A 22,131-nucleotide genomic window follows, 5' to 3' on the forward strand; every position below is an offset into this window, starting at 1 on the left:
GCCTCTTGTCTCTGCTGCTTGCAAACATCTTGATAAGCTTGTGCTGAATTACACTAATCTTTAAAGATCCCACACTGCCCGAAGTACCTCAAGCATGAAGACAAAACTCACACTTTAAAAACTAGTTTTGGCAGTGTTTTAATTACTTTGGTTGTTGTCCGGATCAGTACAAGCTTACATTAGAATGACTTCAATTCTGAGCAGAGGGTACCATTTTGCAGCATTCAGCTGGTATGCCTTTGTTGTGAAGAGTCTCGCTGCTAAGAATGGAGAGAAGCTACCACCAGGAATCTTTGTTTATGGAGGACCTTGGAAGTACCTTACTTTTTTGAATTTGGTAAGTGCATTACCCACATTATATAGTAATAACAGCAGTTTTATCTTGGTGTTCAATAAAACATATTGCAGATTTGAAAAAAAGGATACTGTGGATAATGGATAATGTGGCTTGTAATGTTCCAGTTATTACAAATGTCCTTCTTTGGACTGGCGGCACTGAATGATCTACAACCTTGGGAAAAGTCAAAGAGTGCTCTGAACAGATGTAAAGACCTACTCTTCTCTGTCTTTGCCTTCCCCGTGGGCATGGTGAGAAACAAATATTTAAAAATCTTGCTTTTTTAATCATAAACTAGAATGGTGCTACACATTAACTCCATGTTCTATGCATTCCATTTAGTTTGTTGTTCTACTTTTCTGGACCCTCTTTGCCTATGACAGAGAATTAGTCTACCCAGCAACTATTGACACCTTCTTCCCCCCCTGGATAAACCATGCTATGGTCTGTAAATCTGCTTTTTTTTTTACACTACCGTATGCCAAAATTGAATGATCTTGATTCTCCTGCCATAAACCATTACTCATAATGAGTTATTCCCACACTGTCTTCTCAGCACACATTTGTCCTTCCTATTTTACTGGGAGAAGTGCTGGTGCAGCCTCACATCTACCCACAGACTAAACATGCACTGGCAGCGTTAGGAGGTGTGGGCTTGGCTTACTTATTTTGGTAAGTGTAACGTCAGCATATACACAGCAGAATCTTGACAAAACGTATCGTAAGCATATAGTTCACACACAAATATCACAGTATTTAAAACGATGAAATTCTTCTTGATTTACAACATGCATTTGAAGCTGACTGAATCTTTCATAAAGCCTGCTGAGGCTAAAAGCACAGCAGTTACTACTGTAAAAGTTCTTTTCATAACTAGTCCAGACTAGTCTGTGCAGCAGTGGGTGTCCTTTTACAATGCACACAGCTTGAGAGGTAAAAGCTTCCTTTGAACCTAAAATAGTTGGCTCACATTCCGTAATGCTAGCTACAGATTGGCATGTGTCTTGTGGTACAAACCTTAGTTCCACTGCTCGCTGTGGATGACATTCTTTATTCTTTTAAATGTGTTTTCCTGACAATCATGCAATCACAGTCCTCAGTGTCAATGGGTGGAACCTATGTGCAGTGACAGTACAAGATGTTGTGACAGATACAGTTTCTCTCTCTCTGAACATGTTCTGCAGGATTATATGGGTGTACTTGTCAGTTGGAATTTGGGTGTATCCCCTTCTTGGGCACTTCAGCACTGCTGGCCTGATGGGCTTCTTCTTTTTTAACATGTCGGTGGTGACATTGGTCTTCGTGATAGGAGACAAGCTCAACAGCCATGTCTGGAGTAAGATACATTAAGATTACCACTGGAGACAAACATAGTATTGCATGTTCATTCTTATCTAATCTCTGTCTCTCTTTTGTCTCCTCTAGGTAAGGACATGAACAAAATGAAAACAAAAGCTAAGTAATTCTGCCTCTGGTGGTCAAACAGTAGTCACAAAAACACAGTGAAGGAAATTTTGAAAGCAGATGTAACACATTCTCCCTCTTTCCAATTCAAAAAGTTAAATTTATAAGCAATAAAAGGAACCATTTCTCAAATAAATACACTCAGGGGTTTTGCTGCTACAGCATTTGTTGGTCTGCTATGACAGTGTTTATACAGTCAATGAGTATGACCACTAGCTTTTGATAGCTAAAGTTAGCTAAAGTTAGCAAACCAAATAGCTGTAAAACGCACATTACTGAGTCACTCCGCTGACTATATATATGTAAATACTAAACATAACATGATTGTTCCCTGCTTGTGCTACTGTAATCTAAATGCTAAAGTACTGTTAAGCTAAGCTACTTTCAGCATTCAGCTAAAATCTAGCGGTAGCATTATTCCATTACTGTCAGTTGTAGCCACAGTAGCTGCTTTGAAGCCAATGTCACAAAGTTTCACTTCCAAGGGGTTAATCTGTGCTGAAACTGTATAGGCTACAAAAGCTACATTGTGTAACGCTTATACTTCCCAAGAGGTATTCAACATCACACAAACACTTAAATAATGCAATTTCAACAAAGCAAGCGTAATTAAGCAAGTAGCACTGGCAGCAACAGCACAAGCAATCATCCTGTTTTTAGATTTTCATTTCATGCGTTCCCTGATTGATAAACAGGTGGATGTTGAATGTAACATATCAGATTCTCCTTTTTTCCACAAAGGGCAGGCATTAAAGAAAGCAGTCAGGATCCACCATCAATATTATCATGTGCCTGTTAAGCAGCACTAAGTTCTCCTCTGAGCAAAGACGAGGTTACCAATGTCATGTTTGACCTTAATTAAGTGCAAATTTTTCCATTAATCATGGAACATCTGGAGGTGTTGCAGGTATAACTTGACTTTTGGTAATCCAAAACACAATGCGGAAGAGCCTGGATTTGATGCCTTCACAAATCCATAGTGTGTGCGATCCATTCAGTTCTGTAAGTGGCTTTATTGCTCTCTTCATGCACCATGCAAGTCTCTGTAGCCTTTGAGATGGTGGAGATAGTTTGGATCAGCATCCACCAATCCAACTGAAAGGATCTTGGCCAGTAAATGCACGTCTTCCTCACTCAGATCCTTCTGTCAAAGAGGTGAATGTAAAATACGTATATCATCTCAATTATCATAAACAATGACGGCATTTAACTTTGGATAGTAACTCACCTTCATGCTGCTGGCAGATGATTCAGGATACTGTATGTTTTTAGGAGGAATTCCCTGTCAAAGCAAAAAGTAATTTCTGTGAATCCCATTTTGTTTCCTCCTTCCTTACATTGGTCCCTTCATCTAGCACCGGTTTCTGTCTTTTAAAGGTTGAGTTATTTGACTTATTCTTTATTCAAATTACATTTTAAAACACAAAATAACACACAAGAGAAACACTGTGACGGGTTGCTTACCTCTTTGAGTCCTTTGGAAACGAACATTATGATGAAGAGAAGGCCAGCAACGATCTGAGCATTTTAAAGAAAACATCAGTCAAATTACATAAAGATCACAGTCCTCATCAGACAAAAAACAATGTGATTAGTTGTCATAAAGAAAATAATAAAGACTTTTTACTTACTCCCAGCAGGTGCAACATGTTTCTCTTCTTGGTTCTGTCCTGCTTGTGTGCTGATTTGTAACTTATATGAGCAAAATGAGTTCCTCCTGCTCGGATGAGTCAGTCACATGGGGAAAACCCAGCAAACCAGCAATACAAGATCCACTACATTTCAACAAGTACACCTGTTTGTCTGAAGGATGTTACACATGAGACATGCGCTGTTAGAGAAATGTCCACGTAAAATGTGGTGTTGTTATGGAAAGTAGGCTATTGTTACCTTTCGGTGTTGACGCAGTCTGAAGTTCAGAATCTACATTATCTGTCACCTACAAATAGAAATAAAAGGAAACAGTCACACCTGACCCATGACTTATGATGTCACATTTAAATGTAGCATTTAGAAACAAAAACTCACCTGTCACCACCTGTCAATTCCAGTTCCTTCTACACCTAAAATACCTTGCATCTGCGTAGTAATAGATATTGTTCTTAATAATTTATTGATCAACCTGACACCTTTACAGTCCCTTTTTGTGGTGGCTGTCCACCAACAGTTTAATAACATGTGTTGTGGAGCACCAGGAGTTTAATGTAATTAAGTGAATTTACTTGTGAGTACAGTTTTGAGTTACTTTACTTTAGTAATTTTAATTCATTTAACTTAAGACTTTTACTCGTACTTGTTTGCAATTTTTTTACTTCTGTAGTTATTTTGATTTTTTATTCAAAATATGATAAGTTTATAAAATATTCTTTAAAATACAATACAATGTTATAAACAACCCAACAACAGTATAACACCTTTAAAGTTAGCTCCACCTGGACCTGCTACAACAATAAAATGCTGCTTACATGTGAATACATGAATATAAACAATCCAAAATATACTTACTGATACTGGAACATTTGGGGTAATATCTCCCTGTGTTAAAAATAAGTATGTTATTACAAGTAATGACGACATTATAACTTTAATCCAACCGCATTTATTAGAATTCTAGTGTTGTTGTTTTTTAAGTATAGAACTTCATTACACTTTATATATTGGAATATATTCTTATTGGATCTGCATCTCCCAATCCAGCTGATGGGATCCTGGCCGATAACTGCACATCTTCTTTCCTCAGATCATTAACCATCCCCATTACCATAAATAATGACACCATTAATACTCACCTTCATGCTGCTGGCAGATGATTCAGGATACTGTATGTTTTAAGGAGAAATTCCCTTCAAAGCAAAAAATCTTTTCTGTGAATCCCATTTTGTTTCCTCCTTCTTTACATTGGTCACTTCCTCTAGCACCGGTCTCTGTCTTTTAAAGGTTGAGTTATTTGACTTATTCTTTATCCAAATTACATTTTAAAACACAAAATAACGACAAAACTTACTGACTTTGGATAGTTCCGGAAGTTCATGTTGTAGTTCATTTTGTTCGCAGAGGATTCTAGAAATGGTCATTTTTAAGGATAAATTCCCTGTCAAAAAAAATAATCATTACAGAGAATCACAATTTGTTTCCTACTTCCTTACATACATTTTAATCTAGATATTATTTTGGAGGCAAGCATTGTAGTTGGGCTTTTGTGTAAATAAACACTATCATTTTATTTCCTTTTTTCATTGGTTGGTAAGTGTGTGTATGTGTGTGTGTTGATTGTGTGTGGGTGTGTGTGTGTGTGTGTGTGTGTGTGTGTGTGTGTGTGTGTGTGTGTGTGTGAAAAGTCCACAAGACTTGATACGGCTTGAAAAGGGAAAATTAGGTCGAAGCAAGAGATGTTCCAGATCATTCCGGTACTCTCCTAATTGTAAAGGTGTGCAAATAAATTTAAAATTTCATATAATGCTGATGTTGTGAATTTTTGAATAACTCTGATCTAATCTCATGTATTAAAACTCTGTGCTTTTATAGTAGAGTGTAGAGATTTTAAATTTTCTACACTTGAATGCTTAAATGTGTAATTTGTGTGTGTGTGTGTGGGTGTGTTTGCGTGCATGAGTGCGTGCGCGCGCGTGTGTTTGCGCGCAGGAAGACGCATGCGCGCGTGCTCACCATCTAGAACATTTTATGCGTCGCGACTTTCTTCGCCTCCATAAAGCGAAATAAAAGTGAAAGAAAGAAAACTTCCGGTCAAATGAGTGTGCCTTCAAATTAAAAGTCAACACATGTACCCTAAACAGCCCATATTTTTAAAATAAGGTGTTCAGATAATCCCGGTAGTACTCTCAGTATCTAATAAAAAACTGGAAAGCACAGTTCTACGTACGCCAAGTTGTAAGTTTTAAGTACGCCAAGTACACAGTCTTGTATGCCATGTACAGAACGAGTGATTTCAAGAAAAACCGGAAATTCAGTAGCTAGTATAGCTAACTTGACGTGTTCTGACAGCAGCACCGTACAGCGGTTGTTGACAGGCACTGGAGTGGAGGGATTGGGTAGAAATTAAAAAGATCTATATATTAATTAGCCTTTAATATATTACATACTGACAGTGTGCTGGTATGTGTGTTTTTAATAGTCGGACAAGCACGTGAGGAAAACCCTGTAAGACAAAATCATTGTCAGATCTGACGGGTTTGGTAAGATTTGCTATTTGGCTTTAACGTTATACAAGTCTTAACGGTAACGTTAACATTAGACCTGGTTGTAACTTGTTTGCTGCTTTCACAAGACGTTTATGAGTAAAGTTAACACAACTTTAACTTGCTATATTTAGCTAACGCTACGCATTGAACGTTTAAGGTTAACTGTTACATTATGTTACGACTAACGTTAGCTTGCTTACATTACAGCACTGTTGGAGAAAGGCTATGGAAACGTGTGACCACGTGTCGAAAGCTTCTACTAAAATACGTCTTTAAATCGTTAACCGTCCTTTCTAAATGTAACACTTATAACATCAATTTCGGCCAAATTAACTTGGTCAAGTTGTAGTCATGACTGATTTGCCTCGCTTGTAATCTTCGTGGTAAACGACCGTCAATGCATGCTAGCTGTCTTTACCACGGTCTTCCAGAAAAAACCAGAACAATACTTCCGTTTGTAATATTAAAAACATTTTCTTCAAATCTCAGAAAGAATATGGAAGTTATTTTTTTCTGAAAGCGGTCAATACCTTAAACTCTTATTTGTGGGATAAATATGTTTACATGCACATTTTAATAAAACAAATTTTAAAACGCGCTTTTATTTGGAATTCCAGACGCCCCAAACGGAAGTCGTGTTATGCGATGATCTAGCTAACTTGACGTCATGTAACCGTTGATTTAACTGTAGCTTACTTAGCTAATCTGTTTACATATTACGGGTCAGCTAACCTACGAGTTCGCTGTATTTGTAGTTACGTTAATCCTAAATATATTAATTAACATAGCGATAATATTATTTAGCCATAACGTTATTTGGCTACCTTGCTATTTGATACCAGCTGAACTGTATTTTGCCACCACCTAAAGTATGGCTATGTGAATTTGCTCTGACTGGAGGGTTGTACTAGCCGAGGTGTCTCTCTCGTTACCACAGGGAGTGCCAGAGGGAAGGGTTACGATGCTGTGCTGGGGTAATGCTTCCTACGGACAGTTAGGCTTAGGTGGGATCGATGAAGAGATTGTGGTTGAGCCACGAAAATGTGATTTCTTTCACGGGAAGCAAGTGTGCGATGTGGGGTGTGGCCACAGACACACAGCCTTCCTGCTGGAGGATGGGACAGTGTACACCTGTGGCTGCAATGACCTAGGGCAGCTGGGACACGAGAAGTCCAGAAAGAAACCAGGTTGGTTATTTATTTAGTTACTTTAATGATAATACTTGGCGAAATCATCAATCACATTTCTCTTTGTCTTCTATTAGAACAGGTTGTGGCCCTGGATGCACAGATCATCCTGGCAGTGTCATGTGGAGAGGCCCATACACTCGCCCTGAATGACAAAGGGCTGGTTTTCTCATGGGGTCAGGGCTCAGATGGCCAGTTGGGCCTTAATAACTTTGAAGATTGTGTTCGTGTGCCTAGGTAAGTTCAGAGACTGTTTCATATTTACTGATATGCCTGATAAGATTTTGGCTTGTTTTGCACAACACGCTATTTGGTCCCTTTTTTGTGTTTAAAAACACAGTTGCATCAATTACTAAAAGGGATTAATCGCATGATTGACCATAGTTAACTCACGAGTTATTGCAAATTGGTCACACATTTTTGTATCTGTTCTAAATGTAACTTGAAAGGGATATTTTTCATGTTTTTAATGCTCTAGCGAGCAGGCAAGTGTATTTGTTTTATGCAAATTATTGGAATAATCCAAAACAATAACGACTGCCTAGAATATTCTCAAGAATAACCTCAAAGGTACCGTAGGCTCAAAAAATATGCTAAAAGCATTATATGGCAAAATCCAACAACAACAGATGTGCATATTGACCTGAATGGAACATTACTGGTTAATAATTACACAATGTAGTGTCACTTTACACTTGTAAAGGTTCAATAAACATCAACAGACATATTGTACAAGTACATGCATACGTATAACAAAGCGTCTCCATTGTAAACTATTAAGGTGAGGGGGAGGGGGAGGGGGGTTCTCTGCATCAGCCGTGTGCTTGCCCAGCAAGTTCTATTTGAGACTTGACTTACACACTGGTGCAAATGATGATATGTATTCAAACATGTTCATATATGTAAAAATAAAACCACAAACTTCTTTCTTTTCAGAAACATCAAGAGTTTGTCGGATGTACACATTGCTCAGGTAGCCTGTGGGTATTGGCATTCCCATGCACTTTCAAGAGGTGAGCATGGTTTCTACCCACATAAAGTACATTCATTCCCATGACAAGGTGCTCTTTGGATATTTTTATATAGGCCTTAGTGGTCCCCTATTACTGTATCTGAAGTCTCTTTCATATAGAACTTAGTTGTCCCCTGATACTGTATCTGAAGTCTCTTTTATATAGACCTTAGTGGTCCCCTAATACTGCATCTGAAGTCTCTTTTATATAGACCTTAGTGGTCCCTTATTACTGTATCTGAAGTCTCTTTCCAAAAATTCAGCCTTGGTGCGGAATAACAGCCACTAGAACCAGTCCCACAATGAGCTTTCCTTACCCCCAAATTCCACCAGCTGCGGAACGGGTGCAGATCCGCTCTGGATCGGCGGTGGTGTCGTTAAGTTTCAGTTAAAGTCAATGTGTGTACTTCTACTGACTGCGGAACGGCTGCGTCCCCAACTCCGGCAGTATATCAGTATATAACACAGCACAGAGTTGTTTTCCCTCTACTGCCCTGGATGGAAACAAACTGTTGTTGGTTTTGCAGTTCTATTCTACGTAAATTCGCTATAACTTGTGGGTCCTCAAGACTTCAGCTGTCAGTCATGGCCGTAGCCGTTCCGCAACAAATCCGGACCTGCTGGGTATTGACGGACGGCGGCGCACGGCGCCAACACGCAACAGAGCCAAGGTGGAGGCTGGGGCACTTTGCTCGTTTGACAGCCTTGATGTCTCTTTCACATGGGCGGGCCAAATTCTCTGGGCGGCCAGAGCAGAGAAAGGGGATGTAACCTTGCCTCCTTATGACCTCATAAAGGGCAAGATTCTAGATCGGCCCATCTGAGCTTTCCTTTTCTCAAAGGCAGAGCAGGATACCCAGGGCTCGGTTTAAACCTATCGCCATTTCTAGCCACCAGGGGGCCATAGGCAAGCTGGGGGAACTCATATTAATGTCAAAACACCTCATAAAGTGACATTTTCGTGCCATGGGACTTTTAAGACATTCTACGTTATATCTATTTCTTTTCCCAGGGGGCCAAGTCTTCTCGTGGGGCCAGAATCGATATGGCCAACTTGGGCTAGGAATAAACGGACAGAGCATTTCCACGCCCCAAATCATCCAGTCTCTGCAGGGCATTCCTTTCGCCCGGATATCAGCAGGTGGCGCCCACAGCTTCGCCCTCACTCTCTCAGGAGCCGTGTTTGGTTGGGGGCGCAACAAGTTTGGTCAGCTGGGTCTCAATGACAGCAATGGTTGGTGATCAACACCCTAAACTACTACTACTACTACTACTACTACTGCTACTACTTGTAAGCATTCAAGCCCTCAACTCAGACTGATTGTCCAAAGGTCTTTTTCAGATCGGTCTTTCCCAGCACTGCTGAAGTCTCTCAGATCGCAGAGAGTGATTTACATCTCCTGTGGAGAAGATCACACAGCAGCACTGACCAAGTTAAGTTGTATTCTTTTGGGTTATTTAATAATCCTGCAGCGTTGTAGACATGGTTCAAATCGAACAGGTTTGTGATTAATGGTGGTAAATTCTTAGTTTTTTTACAGCCTTGGCTTTATTTTTAAATATTCTTTTTTTTTTTGTAGTTATGACCATCATTCCTCATTGTAAAAATTATATTTTGGCCATCTAAATTGTTGAGATATGTTCATAGTATAGCCTTACAATGTCCTACAGAGTCCTAAGGGCTTCGTACATTCAACCTTTCAGGCTAATTGGACACATTTTAAACAGTCACAGTGTCACTAATATATCTAAACCAATCGAAATGGAGATTGACGCAAACAAATGATGATGAATGTCATTTCAGTTACATTGTTAACTTTGTATGGCAATTCTTATTAAGCGCAGTTGGTCAAGGTTGAATTAGGAAGTAGTCCGGTAATATCTATCATGCTTTAAAAATCAGATTTATAATCTTAACATTCAATTCATCTTCTCTTACCCCAAATCTCATCAATTAAGCAAGTAAGTAATGCTGTCATAGGTAATACAACTGGTGGACAGGATTTTAAAAAGTAATTTAGTTTTAGTCACCAGACAAACACTGCTCAAATTTGGCTAGCTAAACAACCATAACTGAATCATTCTTTGTCTAGTTAAGTAGCTGGTGAATGATAAAATCTCCACGGCTGGTTGATGAAGAGGCTCACTTCCTGTTTAGTAAGTTTTAGTTAAGAGAGTAAAGCTTGGAGGAAGGGAAACAAAACAACACAAGCAGAAACAGATACACACAAACCCACAGACAGAGAGACACAAGACAAGGGACCAATCACATGCACAGGTTGAGGTACAGGCTACAGCCCAGACCTCAATGAGTCAGCGACGTTGCGGCAAGCGCCTCCATGTATGCGCGCTGTCGAAAGTTCCATGTACACAACATCTGAAAAGGAAAGTGTCCATGCACGTACAGACAGGTCATGTGTGTCAGAATAACGGGTGTTGCTGACTTTACAGGAAGGAGGTGTGTTTACATTCGGAGCGGGAGGATACGGACAACTTGGACATAACTCTGCAAATCATGAAATCAACCCTAGGAAAGTGTTCGAGCTCATGGGAAATGTAGTCACACAGATTGCATGCGGAAGGTTAAATATATGTGTATTTGTACACATTTTATTTCAAACATTGGATACATCCGTTTGTGTGTTGACATCACAGCGCATGCTGTAATATTAAATATTCAGTGTAAATGCGTATTAAAGAACTAATCGTTTTCTTAAATGACTATAAGGCAGCACACGATTGCCTTCACACCCTCCCGTGAGAAGATGGACTCATTTGGGCTTGGTGGTAACGGGCAGCTTGGTACTCGCTCCACATGCAACAGAAAAAGCCCCGCCCCCGTCAAAGGCCCCTGGGTTTCCTGCAATTCTCCAACAGATACAGGTGAGACACTGTCAATAAAGCTGCATAGAGTATTTTCTATGGACTAGAAGGCAGGACAGAACAAAGAAACTTCCACCAACAAAGATTTTTTTATAATAACTAGGTTATTAAGGTCTTATGGCAGATTTTGTTCAATTATACTGGATGTCTAATTTGATTCACTTTTTGGGGTTTTAGAGTCTGTTTTTAGTCGAGCTCTCCAGCAGATAATGTATTGTGTAAGCAGCCCATGTCTGTCCCCAGTCAAATACTGAGGCTGGTGAGACCCCTTACACACTGGTGAAGAACCTAAAACACTGAGCTGAAAAGATGTAAAAAAGCTTCAGGGTTGGTTGTAGCAACATTCATGTTAATTTAAAAAAATATGGATCTGAAAGTTGACACGTTGTACTTCTACTCTATATATGCATAAGTCATCCCAACCTCCTATTCTTTCCTAGAATTTATATATTTCTTGCCGTCATTGCATAACATTGCAGACTCGGAGGGGGGCATTTTTGTCAAGAGGATTTATGCCGGAGGAGACCAAAGCTTTGCTCACTATTGCACTGCCAATGTAAGTTGTCATTATTAAAAGGCTTTGAGTTGCGTACACAACGTATATATATATGTGTGTGTGTGTATGTTTGTGTGTATATATTACAAGAATTGTATCTCTTAACATGCAATAACATGATTTGTCAGCCCCTGATTGTTTCACCAGATGCTGCCAGCTTTACAGTGTTGGTCTGGTCTTTAATTATGTAGCCATGTGTATAAAGGAGCTGATTTAAGTGGATTCAAGTAGTGCTTCGTGTTTTTTGTTTTGAACATCAGAGACCTGACATTTCTCAAGATGCAACGTTGTTGAAGTAAATACCACTTAGATTTTGCACAATTGAAACTTTTTGCCTTGCGATTTTTAGATTTGCCTCCGTCACTTTATTCCATACAAGTTCAAGATTTGATTATTTGTTTCAACTTCTTGTAGAAACTCCAGGACTTAGATGACGTGAGGATACAAGATCCATACAGAAAGATCTGCACCTTGACTGAGGATATTATACACAAGTGGTGCAACCACTCACCAGGAAGACTGCCACAAGAAATCTCCAAGTAAAGGGACCTCATGTTATTGGTGTTACAGTTGCTTCAAGTTTATTGTCCATGTACATTGTCGATGTTTACTTTCTTTCAATACGTTATTACATTAATAGAAAAAGAACCAAACAGCTCAGATCTTGCCAAATTACAACTGAGTAATAATGTACATGTTACATCCACACACATTAGGATCATATCATATACAAGAACAGTTGACTTATTTGTAAAGGCAAGGTGCGGACGCCCTTTCTGCGTGATCAACAAGATCACTAAGAAAGTAATCGAGAAGAGGTTGCCATATATTATAAAAACGAAACATTGTTTTTACTCTTTAAAATGGCGCTAAGATGTTCCATAGGAAAAAACTTGAAATGTTTCTCTGTACCATTGAGTAATCAAGGGAGGCATCTCCTCAATCCACTGGAAATGGAGATCTTTTTTTTATTACAGTTAGACAAGTTGTCATGATTCTGTAAGTACTGTATACGATACAAGACAACTTTATTGTCAGTTCACACCAAAATTAATTTCATCATTCATCCCAGCAGCTCTGCTAAAAAAGAAATACAAATACACAGAGCTAGACAACAATTGCACATACAGTACGAAGATGAACATGACATATCAACAGCCAGGGCAAAGAAACGTGTTATGAAATCCTCTGGACCAGATCTTAATTGGCAGCAAACTGATTTGGGTTTAGCAACAGGATAGACCGATGTATTAGTTCTTAAGCCTGTTGTAATTGAACAAAGGGACTCTAAATCGCCTGTTGGAAGGCAGAAGTTGGTATTCATAACATGAATAGAATAAGAAGAGATGCTGTTAGCAAGTCGGATCATTCTCTTCTTGTGGATTGTTCAACTGTGCAATAGGTTGCTAACTTTGAGTTGATTGTATAATTTAGATTTTAGTTTAGCAGATAGGCTGCGGAGCCAGGCTCTGACGCAGTACAACATGACACAGAATCACTGAGTTATAAAATATTAAAATAATCTGGCCGCTGGTTCCAACAGACCTAAGCCTACTGAGAAAGTACTGCTGCTGTATCTCTTTGCAAATGTGCTCTTTGGAGATTTTCTTGTGAAAAATCGGCATACTAATGACTTGCTTTGATGATTCCTTTAGTGAGATTGACCTCGTGTTCTCCTCAGCAAGCTGCCTCAACGGATCCTTTCTGTCAATGAGGTAAAAAAAGTCTTTAAAAGTCTTGATTATTATCAAATCCAATGCATTTTCTTTACTCATATGATCCTTCTTATTCACACACTATTTGCAACTGCTATACGTCTTAATAGAGAAATGCTTACCACATGTTAGTAACCTAGAAGTATCAGACCTCCTACCAGGTGGGGCTTTTTATGTCACAGTCAGTGCGTATGGTCTAGACCAGAGAGGCACTAATTTACCAGTTGCCTTTACAGTCTGTTATTAACAGTCTGTTTCTTTTCCACAGCAATCCAGATCACTACAGTACCAGCAGTAAATGTTCAGGGGTGGATATGAACCAGGCTCGCCTCCTGTTTCACAGAGTGGTCCAAGACGATCACCCTGAGATCGCTCAGCAGGTCAGCGGTCTCAGACAGATCCATTATTCACGTTGTTGTTGTTTCCCCACTAGTTTATTACAGGAAATTGATATTGTTCTATACGCTTAACTTATTTTCTGTAAACGTACATAGCAGCCCCCCAACACAAACAATTTGCAGAAACTGTATTGGAGTTTCTAGAAACAACTATTTCTCACATTATTTTCAACAGCCAGCTGATCTTGTCACTGTTTTCCTTTTGTAAGATGCTCATATCATTTTTGATTTGTTGCCTGGGAACAGTTGGATTTGATTGAGATTAGTATATATTTTATAACTGTCAGTGGCGTAGCACAGAAATCTCTGCCCCAGACATACAGTATGTACCCCCCTTTCCCCTTATACATTATATTATATAATTCATTATATATTATACAATTGCCATTCTGCTGAATCAACAAGTAAACATCATCTGTAGTGGTTAATAGGGTTTATCACATTTAGATCTAAGTCTGCACAGTCTGGAATATCAGCCTATTCCAGCCCTCCTCATAATGTAATGCCTGCTTAATACGTTCAAAATGAGGATTGACAACATTATAGTACATTAGCATAATTATACTTAAAGGCACAACACGTAAACTCTATATATTTATACAAAAAAGTATCTCCAGTATTCATTGTTAAATATAAAAGTATTGCTTATTACATTTTTTCATTTTAACTTAATTTATTGCAATTAAGTTCATATTTCTTTAATGTTTCGGCAGCAAAGTTCAGCCTTAAACCTGAAATTCCAGGCATTTCTTTTGAAAGACTTACCCATGTTGGGGCCATGGGTAGTTAGTGGGTACTACGTTATTCATAACAGACCTGTATACTTTCTTCTGTCCCCCTCAGATTGCTGCCAGTCTGGAGAAGAACCTAATTCCCAGACTAAGCAACTCTCCTCCAGACATTGAAGCCCTGAGACTCTACCTCACTCTCCCAGAATGCCCTCTCTTCAGTGACCGAAATAATTATGTGACCATTGCTATCCCGTTTGCCAAATCAATCCTCAGTCTGAAAGAGGCTCCATTGAAGGTGCTAGGTAGGATGAAGAATGTGTTGTTGTTTTTTTAAACCAAAAACGATCCAACAATTCTTTGAAAATATCTGCTTTTCATCTTTCTTTCTTCTCACGAAATGTTCGGTCTTGTATTTGCATCAGGAAACTGGTGGTCTACGTTTGAGCCCCAAGTCTTCCAGCGGCTGGTTGAGTTGTACAAGGGCGTGGTGGTGTATCTGCTTCAGATGCACAAGATGGGCATTCCTTCGGTAGAGCAGAGAATTTTCACCTGTTTCCTAGACACGTCCCTCCGACTCCTGGAGATCCTGCACATGGTGAGAAATGAAACAAAACCAATCCACGGATTTGTGTTAGAACAGCTTCCGCGTGTACAACATACAGTACCTGGAAGAACTGTTGATAACATCCATTTGTCTTTTGCTTCAGGTGAGTGAGAGAGCAGGACACATCATTCAGTACGATAAATTCTACATCCATGAGTTGGATGACCTGATAGACATCAGAAATGACTACATCACATGGATCCAGAGGCAGATGTACCCCATGGTAAGTCCCCTGTAATATATAATACATGGTAACTACATTTGTCTGTTATTAGGCACCTGTATGAACCATTTGTTTATGCCTCTGTATCCTCAGGGTCATGATGGTGTGGTGACTCTGTGCAGGTATCCCTTTGTGTTTGACGCCCAAGCGAAGACCACACTGCTTCAAACTGATGCCGTCATACAGATGCAGGTAAGGAAGGAGCTGAATCTGGTGCTGTCAAACGATTTGACGCATCTTTGTAACATATAAAGGTGTCAATAATTCATCATCCCCCTTGTCATGTTGATAGATGGCAGTGGACCAGGCACAGATGCAGAACTTCAGCTCCATGTTCATGCCAGCGGTGGAATCTGTCAACCCGTGCCTCATCCTCATCGTCCAGAGGGGCAACATTGTTGGAGACACCATGGAAGTCCTCAGGAAGTCCAAGAACGTTGACTACAAGAAACCACTCAAGGTAAAATCTGCTATAATAATACTTATTTTCCATTAACAAAGGAGAAAATGAGCAAAGTGTATGTGAGAGGTGCTCGCAGTGATGACTCCATAGATAACATCTCTACGGGTCTCTCAGCGTTTTAGCGTCTTTCAGCTTGTTGTTTTGGCATTTTGGTTCAGTCTTATTGCAGCAGGCAGCTGTTTCCAGCAACAACAACAAAAAAGAAGCTCTAAAAACCCACTGTACACTACCTGCCCAGAGAAAGTTAGTTAACTAGTTGGGGAGCATAGTGGAGCATTTAGCTGCTTAAGAGAAAGATATTTCCCCCAGAAGTTGGTGGAAACCAAAGCAGAGCTAAAACAGGGTTGAGAGAATTATGGGCCTTACATTCATCAGGTGGACACACAACCGACTCATGCTAAAGTTGAAAATTAAAAATGTAAGGATTGTATACAGGTTGTCTAATTTAAGGGCTTATTTCAATAATGAATTAATGCGTTATATCAGGACATGGCTAGATGGATTGGTTTATTAAAAATGATGTAGCTTCAAGTGTTCTGCTTGTAAAATACAGGCAGTATATTTAAAAATCTGTTGCCATTTCGATTAAAACATAAAAGGTAATGCTGTTGTGATGTCTGCGACATTCATGGCAGGTGATCTTCGTGGGAGAAGAGGCCGTCGATGCAGGAGGCGTGAGAAAGGAGTTCTTCCTCCTGATCATGAAAGAGCTGCTGGATCCAAAATATGGGATGTTTCGTTACTACGAGGAGTCCAGGCTCATCTGGTTTTCAAACAAGGTACATATTGTTTTAAATATAAAAAAACAATGTTTAAGCTATATTTAAGTGCACTCTGAGGGCGTTTTCAATCTCGTAGTTTGCTCTGGTTCGAATCAGTTGATGAGTTTGTAATCTTGGAGCGTTTCCCACTTTGTTCGATTTCCTTTCACATGGAAAAAATCCATGTGAAGCAAAATGCATTACTACTACAAACCCAGGAATGCTGTTTTCTCCCCTTATTGGTCAGATGTGTCTGGAAGAGCTATGACCTCATAAGGGGCAAGATTTCAGATTGGCCCATCTGAGCTTTTATTTTCTGAAAGGCGGAGCAGGCTACCCAGGGATCGGTTTACAACTATGGCCATAGGCGGGCTGGGGGAACTCATATTAATGTTAAAAAAAAACTCATCAAGTGAAATTTCCATGCCATGGGACCTTTAACACCTTCAGTAATGGGGACACTGGAATGTTCGTATCATGAATTGGTCCTTTCCGTATTCCTCGCAGACTTTTGAAGACATTGACTTGTTTAACCTGATTGGGGTCATCTGTGGCCTGGCCATCTACAATCTCACTATAGTGGAGCTCAACTTCCCCGTGGCCCTCTACAAGAAGCTCCTGAAGAGGAAGCCAACGCTAGAAGACCTGAAAGAGCTAATGCCAGATGTGGGAAGGTCAGATCAAGCAACAGTCATCTGAGGTTCCCATTTAACATGTTTGTGAATGTCAGTTTACCATGGTATTTTCTAAACTGCATCTAAAATTGAGTCTTTTACTGTTAATTATATTACCACACAGTTATTTGAACAATCTCACAAGTGTTCAACATGTCAGTTTTAAGAAAAGAATGTGAAATATGTCTATTTCTTCCTCCTCGTAAACTAGGAGTCTGCAGCAGTTACTGGACTACACAGAAGATGACTTGGAGGAAACCTTCTGCTTGAACTTCACAGTAAGATGATTGTCAAACAACAGTTTCTGTGGCGCATGAAGTGTAAAACACATAGTTGTGATTTCTGTATATCATAGCAGCAATAGCAAAACACTGTCTATTTTTTTTTTTAGATCACGGAGGAAAACTATGGGGCCACAGAGGTCTTGGAACTAGTACCAAATGGCGAAGACATCAATGTCAATCAATCAAACAGGTGAAATGGTCTCAGTCATTGTGTTAACCAGTAGCAGGTGTTGTTGAAAGGAATAGTTTGACATCTTTTGGAAACATGCCTTTTTGCTTTCTTGCCGAGAGAGAGATGAAAAGATCAATAACACCCTCTCTCGTCTGTACAGTAAATATGTAGCTGAAGCCAGCAGCCAGTTAGCTTAGCATAAAGACTGGTAACAGGGGAACAGCTAGCGTGGCTCTGTCCAACGGTAACAAAATACCAGCTCTAAAGTTCAACAATTATAAAGTAGCATAATCCTTTTAAAAGATTCAAGTGTAAAAACATATTTTCAGAAATCATTTCCCAACATGTCAAACTCTGTTTAGTGAAGTCTCTCTGCTTAAGTGTTCCAAACCTTCAACTACTGAATTGTTCTTGATTTACAGATCTGGTCATATTGCTGTATTCACCCCTGCTGTATATTCATTTGCTGTATATTGGCACATCCCATGACTTTACTTGTAAATGTATTCCTTCTTTCTTCCTCTAGGCAAGACTTCGTCAATGCATATGTGGACTACGTTTTCAACACATCAGTGGCCCCGCTGTTTGAGTGCTTCTTCGCAGGCTTCCACAAAGTGTGTGGTGGGAAAGTTCTAGAGCTGTTCCAGCCAAATGAACTGCAAGCCATGGTCATTGGCAACACCAACTATGACTGGACAGAGCTCGAAAAGGTCTCATTTCATATAATGATGAATGGAAATGTCGTCGCACCTTCTTTGTCAAAATCGGACGAGTGATTTGAACGGTACAAAACGTTTGTCTCTACCTTTCAGAGCACTGAATACAAAGGGGAGTACTGGGCGGACCATCCCACCATCAGGCTCTTCTGGGAGGTGTTCCACAATCTTCCTTTAGAGAAGAAGAAAGAGTTTCTCTGTAAGTGTTGCCCACCATGCATGGCTTGTTTTAAAAAAGAATAATCGCGCTGTATAGGATGCGGTTTATACTCATGTGTTTTATGTTGAGCTTGAAAAGTAAAACTAGCCTTTTACAGTGTTCCTCACAGGAAGTGACCGCATACCCATTTTGGGCATGAAAAGCCTGAAGTTGGTGATCCAGCCAACCGGTGGAGGGGAGCATTACTTACCTGTGGCCCACACCTGCTTCAACCTGCTGGACCTGCCCAAGTACAAGAGTCTGGAAACACTCCGCGAGAAGCTTCTACAGGCTATAGATCACAATCAAGGCTTTAATCTCGCCTGATAGTACACCGAAATGCCTAGACTGTCCAGTCTGTCCATGGCACCCACATTGCCAACTGTTTTGTTTCAGTCTGGATTCTGCAGTAGGAATTGAACACTGGGTGAAAAACAAGAAGGCCACATGGCACTAGAACTGATAAAGAGTTGGGTGTCTAAACTTAAACAGGTAATCTTGACTTTGATTTTCCAGCTTCCTCCCCCCAGTATTTGATGCTTTACTACAAGTCGAATCACAATTAATATTGCTCTTGTAGATGATTTTCTTCATGTTTGGATAAGATGAGTATTATAAAGCAAACTGGTAGAGAGTGCAGGGGATGCATACAACAAGAATACCTGTAAAATTCAATGAAATGCAGTAGCAATACCTTTCTGTAGCTTATAATGTATTCTTACAGTGAGTTTTCAGTTATATCTATCTATACTGGTGGAGGGGGAGAAAAAAAAAATACACTAGCCTCAAAATTGACCAAAAAAAAACTGACAGGGTCTTAACAAAAATGTAAATTTTAAGCTCCACTGCAGTGATGTGGTAGTAGTTGCTGCATGGCTACTGCAGTGACTCATATTGCATTTTACAGGACATACTGATGTTGTGTCCATACCCTGTGCATGAAGTGTTTAAACCCAGACAATGTAAACCTTTTGTTTTCACATGAGTATGTTGTAACATTTGATTTGAGAGCAGTTTGCTTTAGATGGGTAGTGGATTTTCTTGGCTGTCAGCCTTAAAACAATCCACAAATAAAAACAAAGTACAGCCACTGAAATAATTCTGAGTTACTTTGATGATAATCTCGTATATAGATCTAAGGAGCAGTTAACCATAGTCCTCATATATCCAGAGTTAAAAATTCTAACATAAAGCAAGCATAAGGAAACTGACATCTGCAAAAAGACATGCATCCGGCGGAATATCCTCCTGCGCCGGAGCAATCCCAAAAGTGGAACGTCGAAGATGGAGAGAGGCATAGGCCGATTACACGGTACACCAAGGTTTGAAAGCCAATTTTTTTTCTGTCATACTGTTCCTAAGGTATGAGTTGGTTTTTAATGAGTCTTAAAGGACAGATAGTGCAGTTTAGAAAGCCATCTCCCTGCCCGTGTGCTTTAAAATAAAATACATTGTGTTAAATGAAAGGTTTTTTACCCAGACATTTTAAAAATACATTTAATGCTGTCATTGCAATACCATAATATTTTTGCTCAAGGTTATCATACCGTCAGCATCTCATCCCGGCCCATGCCTGAAAATAAACAATTTTTGGGGATAAAATAAATCTGTTTAAGGCATTAAGGATCTTCTTGGATCATATTGCAACCTCTTGCCTTTGGGGATGATCACTGAACTCAACTGATTGTGGTAGCACAAAAAAGTAGTCCAGTTTAGTTTCCATAATTTAACTGCCATGATGATGAAGAATGTTGATTGATTCCCCGACTAAAATCTGAAGGAGATTTCTATCAAGACAGTTCAGGTATACATTTTAATGATAAATCATATGCACATATTGCAGGCCATTTAGGAGGTAAATAGGGATGTTTGTTCCATCTGTACAAGGCTTTTGTTAAATTTCGTTTCAATGGGGCAGCTCGTGGTGGACCAGCTGATAGTGGGAACCACAGGAAGGACAGCGCTGGGCATCTCCCTCATGAAGCCAGAACCACACAATAGCCGTGTTGTCTTCCTCACCTGCAGAGAGTTATATTACGAGTTCACCTGGTTTGTAATGTACACATGCACACAGATCACTGGACTTTGCCTTTAGTGAGATTTACTTACAAATACAGCCCACCATCCTTTTGGTTCCAATGCCTGGCACAATGTGGGGGTCCTCCTTGGTGCCAGCATACTTCTTGGGCTTCAGCATACTGTAGGGATCCTGTAATGTAATTTTGACAAGAATTAGTAGATGCAAGGCTAAAAACAATATTACTTGCTTGTTTTGTAGCATACCTTTCCCAGTTTGAGGGCCTGAAGGGCGCGTCGCTCCAGTCCAGTGGCCTGCTCCTCATCGGTTGGCACTCCTGAAAAATAAATATGGGAAAAGGTTTCCATTAAAATGACTGATTCAAAGTCATCCGGTCATGTTGTGCTGTGTGCACATATAAGTAAGGCTGTCGGTCTACTTGCATGCCATAACTGCACGTCGGCCCTGGACGCCACCCACCCCAGCCTGTCCCCTATCAGGATACTGGCCTCTATCCAACAGACGCCTGCCAGAGGAGGTGCTTCTAGTGAAGGCCTTTCCACGAGTTACGATCCAAATGACCTTCGTTATTTGATTCAAACGTTGTAGTTACATTAAGGCGGACTTAATAACATGTCAGTGGTAGCCTACATAGCCATGTCACAGCAACTAAAGTAACCACAAAACAGACATTTCATTACTGCAAGTAAATATGTCAAAAGTGAATGTAATTTGTCCCTTACATAAAGCACCAGTGGTAACGAGCTAACATCATAATGCAGACGTGTATGATATAGCGTTTTAGCCACCAAACTATGCAATAAAAATATCGTTTTAATACGTAGCTACGTGACTAACGTTAGCTCGCTTAACTCCGACGGCCAATGACAGCCGTGCTTTCACCCTAGTCTGCGGGCCTGTAGTACGGTCCAAACAAGTCGGTTTCAAACAGACTCTTACCTTTCACCGTGGCTAAGGCACGGTGTAACGGTCTAGCTCCTACATTGCTCCTCAGCTGCAATGTTTTTATTGTACAAGCTCGAAGAAGAAGACGTCCCGCCATTCTGGTAAATCCCACTTGAAGGTGCTCTGAAACGACTATCAGATGGACTGAAATGAACCCGACAACCGTCTGAGTGACAGGTGCTCAGACCAGTAAGAGCACAAATGGGGCTGTGCTAACCAATTAGAATAAGCAGAGGGGTCACGAGGAACAGACCTGTGGTAAATGTTAGTGAAATCCGAAAGTGGTCCAGTCTAAAACAGATACGGGAGGAAAAGCATATTAAGATACGTTTCCATACCCTTTTTCTTCTTCTCAAAAATCACTTGCTAATCAGGAAACAGCAGAGTAACATTTCAAAGCAAAAGTCAGAACTCGTTTTACAAGTTTAATAAGTTATTTAATGAGATTATTAATCCTGATGTTGACATGAGACAGACACCCCGCCCACACAGAGGGAGAGAGAGATGTCGTTGGAGTAGACACTGGATACTCCCAGCTGGAGGTTGTTGGAGATGTTTAATGGAATTTAG

At 40.0% G+C, this 22,131-nt stretch overlaps 3 protein-coding genes and 2 long non-coding RNA genes across 7 annotated transcripts; 3 read left to right on the plus strand and 2 right to left on the minus strand.

The window, feature by feature from the left end:
* On the plus strand, positions 1-2,487 carry LOC117960723 (androgen-dependent TFPI-regulating protein). The gene is made up of 6 exons (XM_034898843.1): positions 1-337; positions 463-588; positions 680-781; positions 894-1,009; positions 1,522-1,673; positions 1,763-2,487. Exons 1-6 carry the CDS (start codon positions 185-187, stop codon positions 1,798-1,800), a joined length of 687 nt encoding a protein of 228 aa, XP_034754734.1. The 5' UTR covers positions 1-184; the 3' UTR covers positions 1,801-2,487.
* Positions 2,488-5,765: 3,278 nt separating this feature from the next.
* Positions 5,766-19,674, plus strand: herc4 (HECT and RLD domain containing E3 ubiquitin protein ligase 4). Of its 3 annotated transcripts, none has more exons than XM_034898376.1 (24): positions 5,766-5,994; positions 6,938-7,187; positions 7,265-7,424; positions 8,124-8,200; positions 9,212-9,433; positions 9,542-9,633; positions 10,651-10,781; positions 10,928-11,082; positions 11,496-11,638; positions 12,053-12,177; positions 13,294-13,353; positions 13,622-13,733; positions 14,595-14,784; positions 14,905-15,077; positions 15,190-15,309; positions 15,403-15,501; positions 15,602-15,769; positions 16,408-16,551; positions 17,041-17,207; positions 17,419-17,485; positions 17,599-17,681; positions 18,190-18,373; positions 18,476-18,578; positions 18,697-19,674. In XM_034898376.1, the coding sequence occupies exons 2-24, from the start codon at positions 6,962-6,964 to the stop codon at positions 18,903-18,905; spliced, it is 3,210 nt and encodes a 1,069-aa protein (XP_034754267.1). In that variant the 5' UTR covers positions 5,766-5,994; positions 6,938-6,961; the 3' UTR covers positions 18,906-19,674. The 3 variants fall into 3 exon arrangements, with proteins under 3 accessions (XP_034754267.1, XP_034754268.1, XP_034754269.1); XM_034898377.1 differs by having other exon boundaries at positions 11,523-11,638; XM_034898378.1 differs by having other exon boundaries at positions 11,562-11,638.
* Positions 7,480-18,271, minus strand: LOC117960459. The gene is made up of 4 exons (XR_004660161.1): positions 18,144-18,271; positions 8,706-8,708; positions 7,876-7,881; positions 7,480-7,493 (listed from the first exon to the last, which is right to left on the minus strand). It is a non-coding gene; the product is annotated as an uncharacterized LOC117960459 (long non-coding RNA).
* An 81-nt stretch (positions 19,675-19,755) lies between the features above and the next one.
* Positions 19,756-20,503, plus strand: LOC117960458. Its single transcript, XR_004660160.1, has 2 exons — positions 19,756-20,009; positions 20,046-20,503. It is a non-coding gene; the product is annotated as an uncharacterized LOC117960458 (long non-coding RNA).
* Positions 20,373-21,798, minus strand: LOC117960457 (cytochrome c oxidase subunit 5B, mitochondrial). The gene is made up of 4 exons (XM_034898379.1): positions 21,556-21,798; positions 20,862-20,932; positions 20,688-20,787; positions 20,373-20,597 (listed from the first exon to the last, which is right to left on the minus strand). Exons 1-4 carry the CDS (start codon positions 21,656-21,658, stop codon positions 20,485-20,487), a joined length of 387 nt encoding a protein of 128 aa, XP_034754270.1. The 5' UTR covers positions 21,659-21,798; the 3' UTR covers positions 20,373-20,484.
* Between the last annotated feature and the right edge of the window lie 333 nt (positions 21,799-22,131).

The sequence above is a fragment of the Etheostoma cragini genome, chromosome 17 (genome assembly GCF_013103735.1).
Source record: "Etheostoma cragini isolate CJK2018 chromosome 17, CSU_Ecrag_1.0, whole genome shotgun sequence".
Lineage (NCBI taxonomy): Eukaryota > Metazoa > Chordata > Actinopteri > Perciformes > Percidae > Etheostoma > Etheostoma cragini.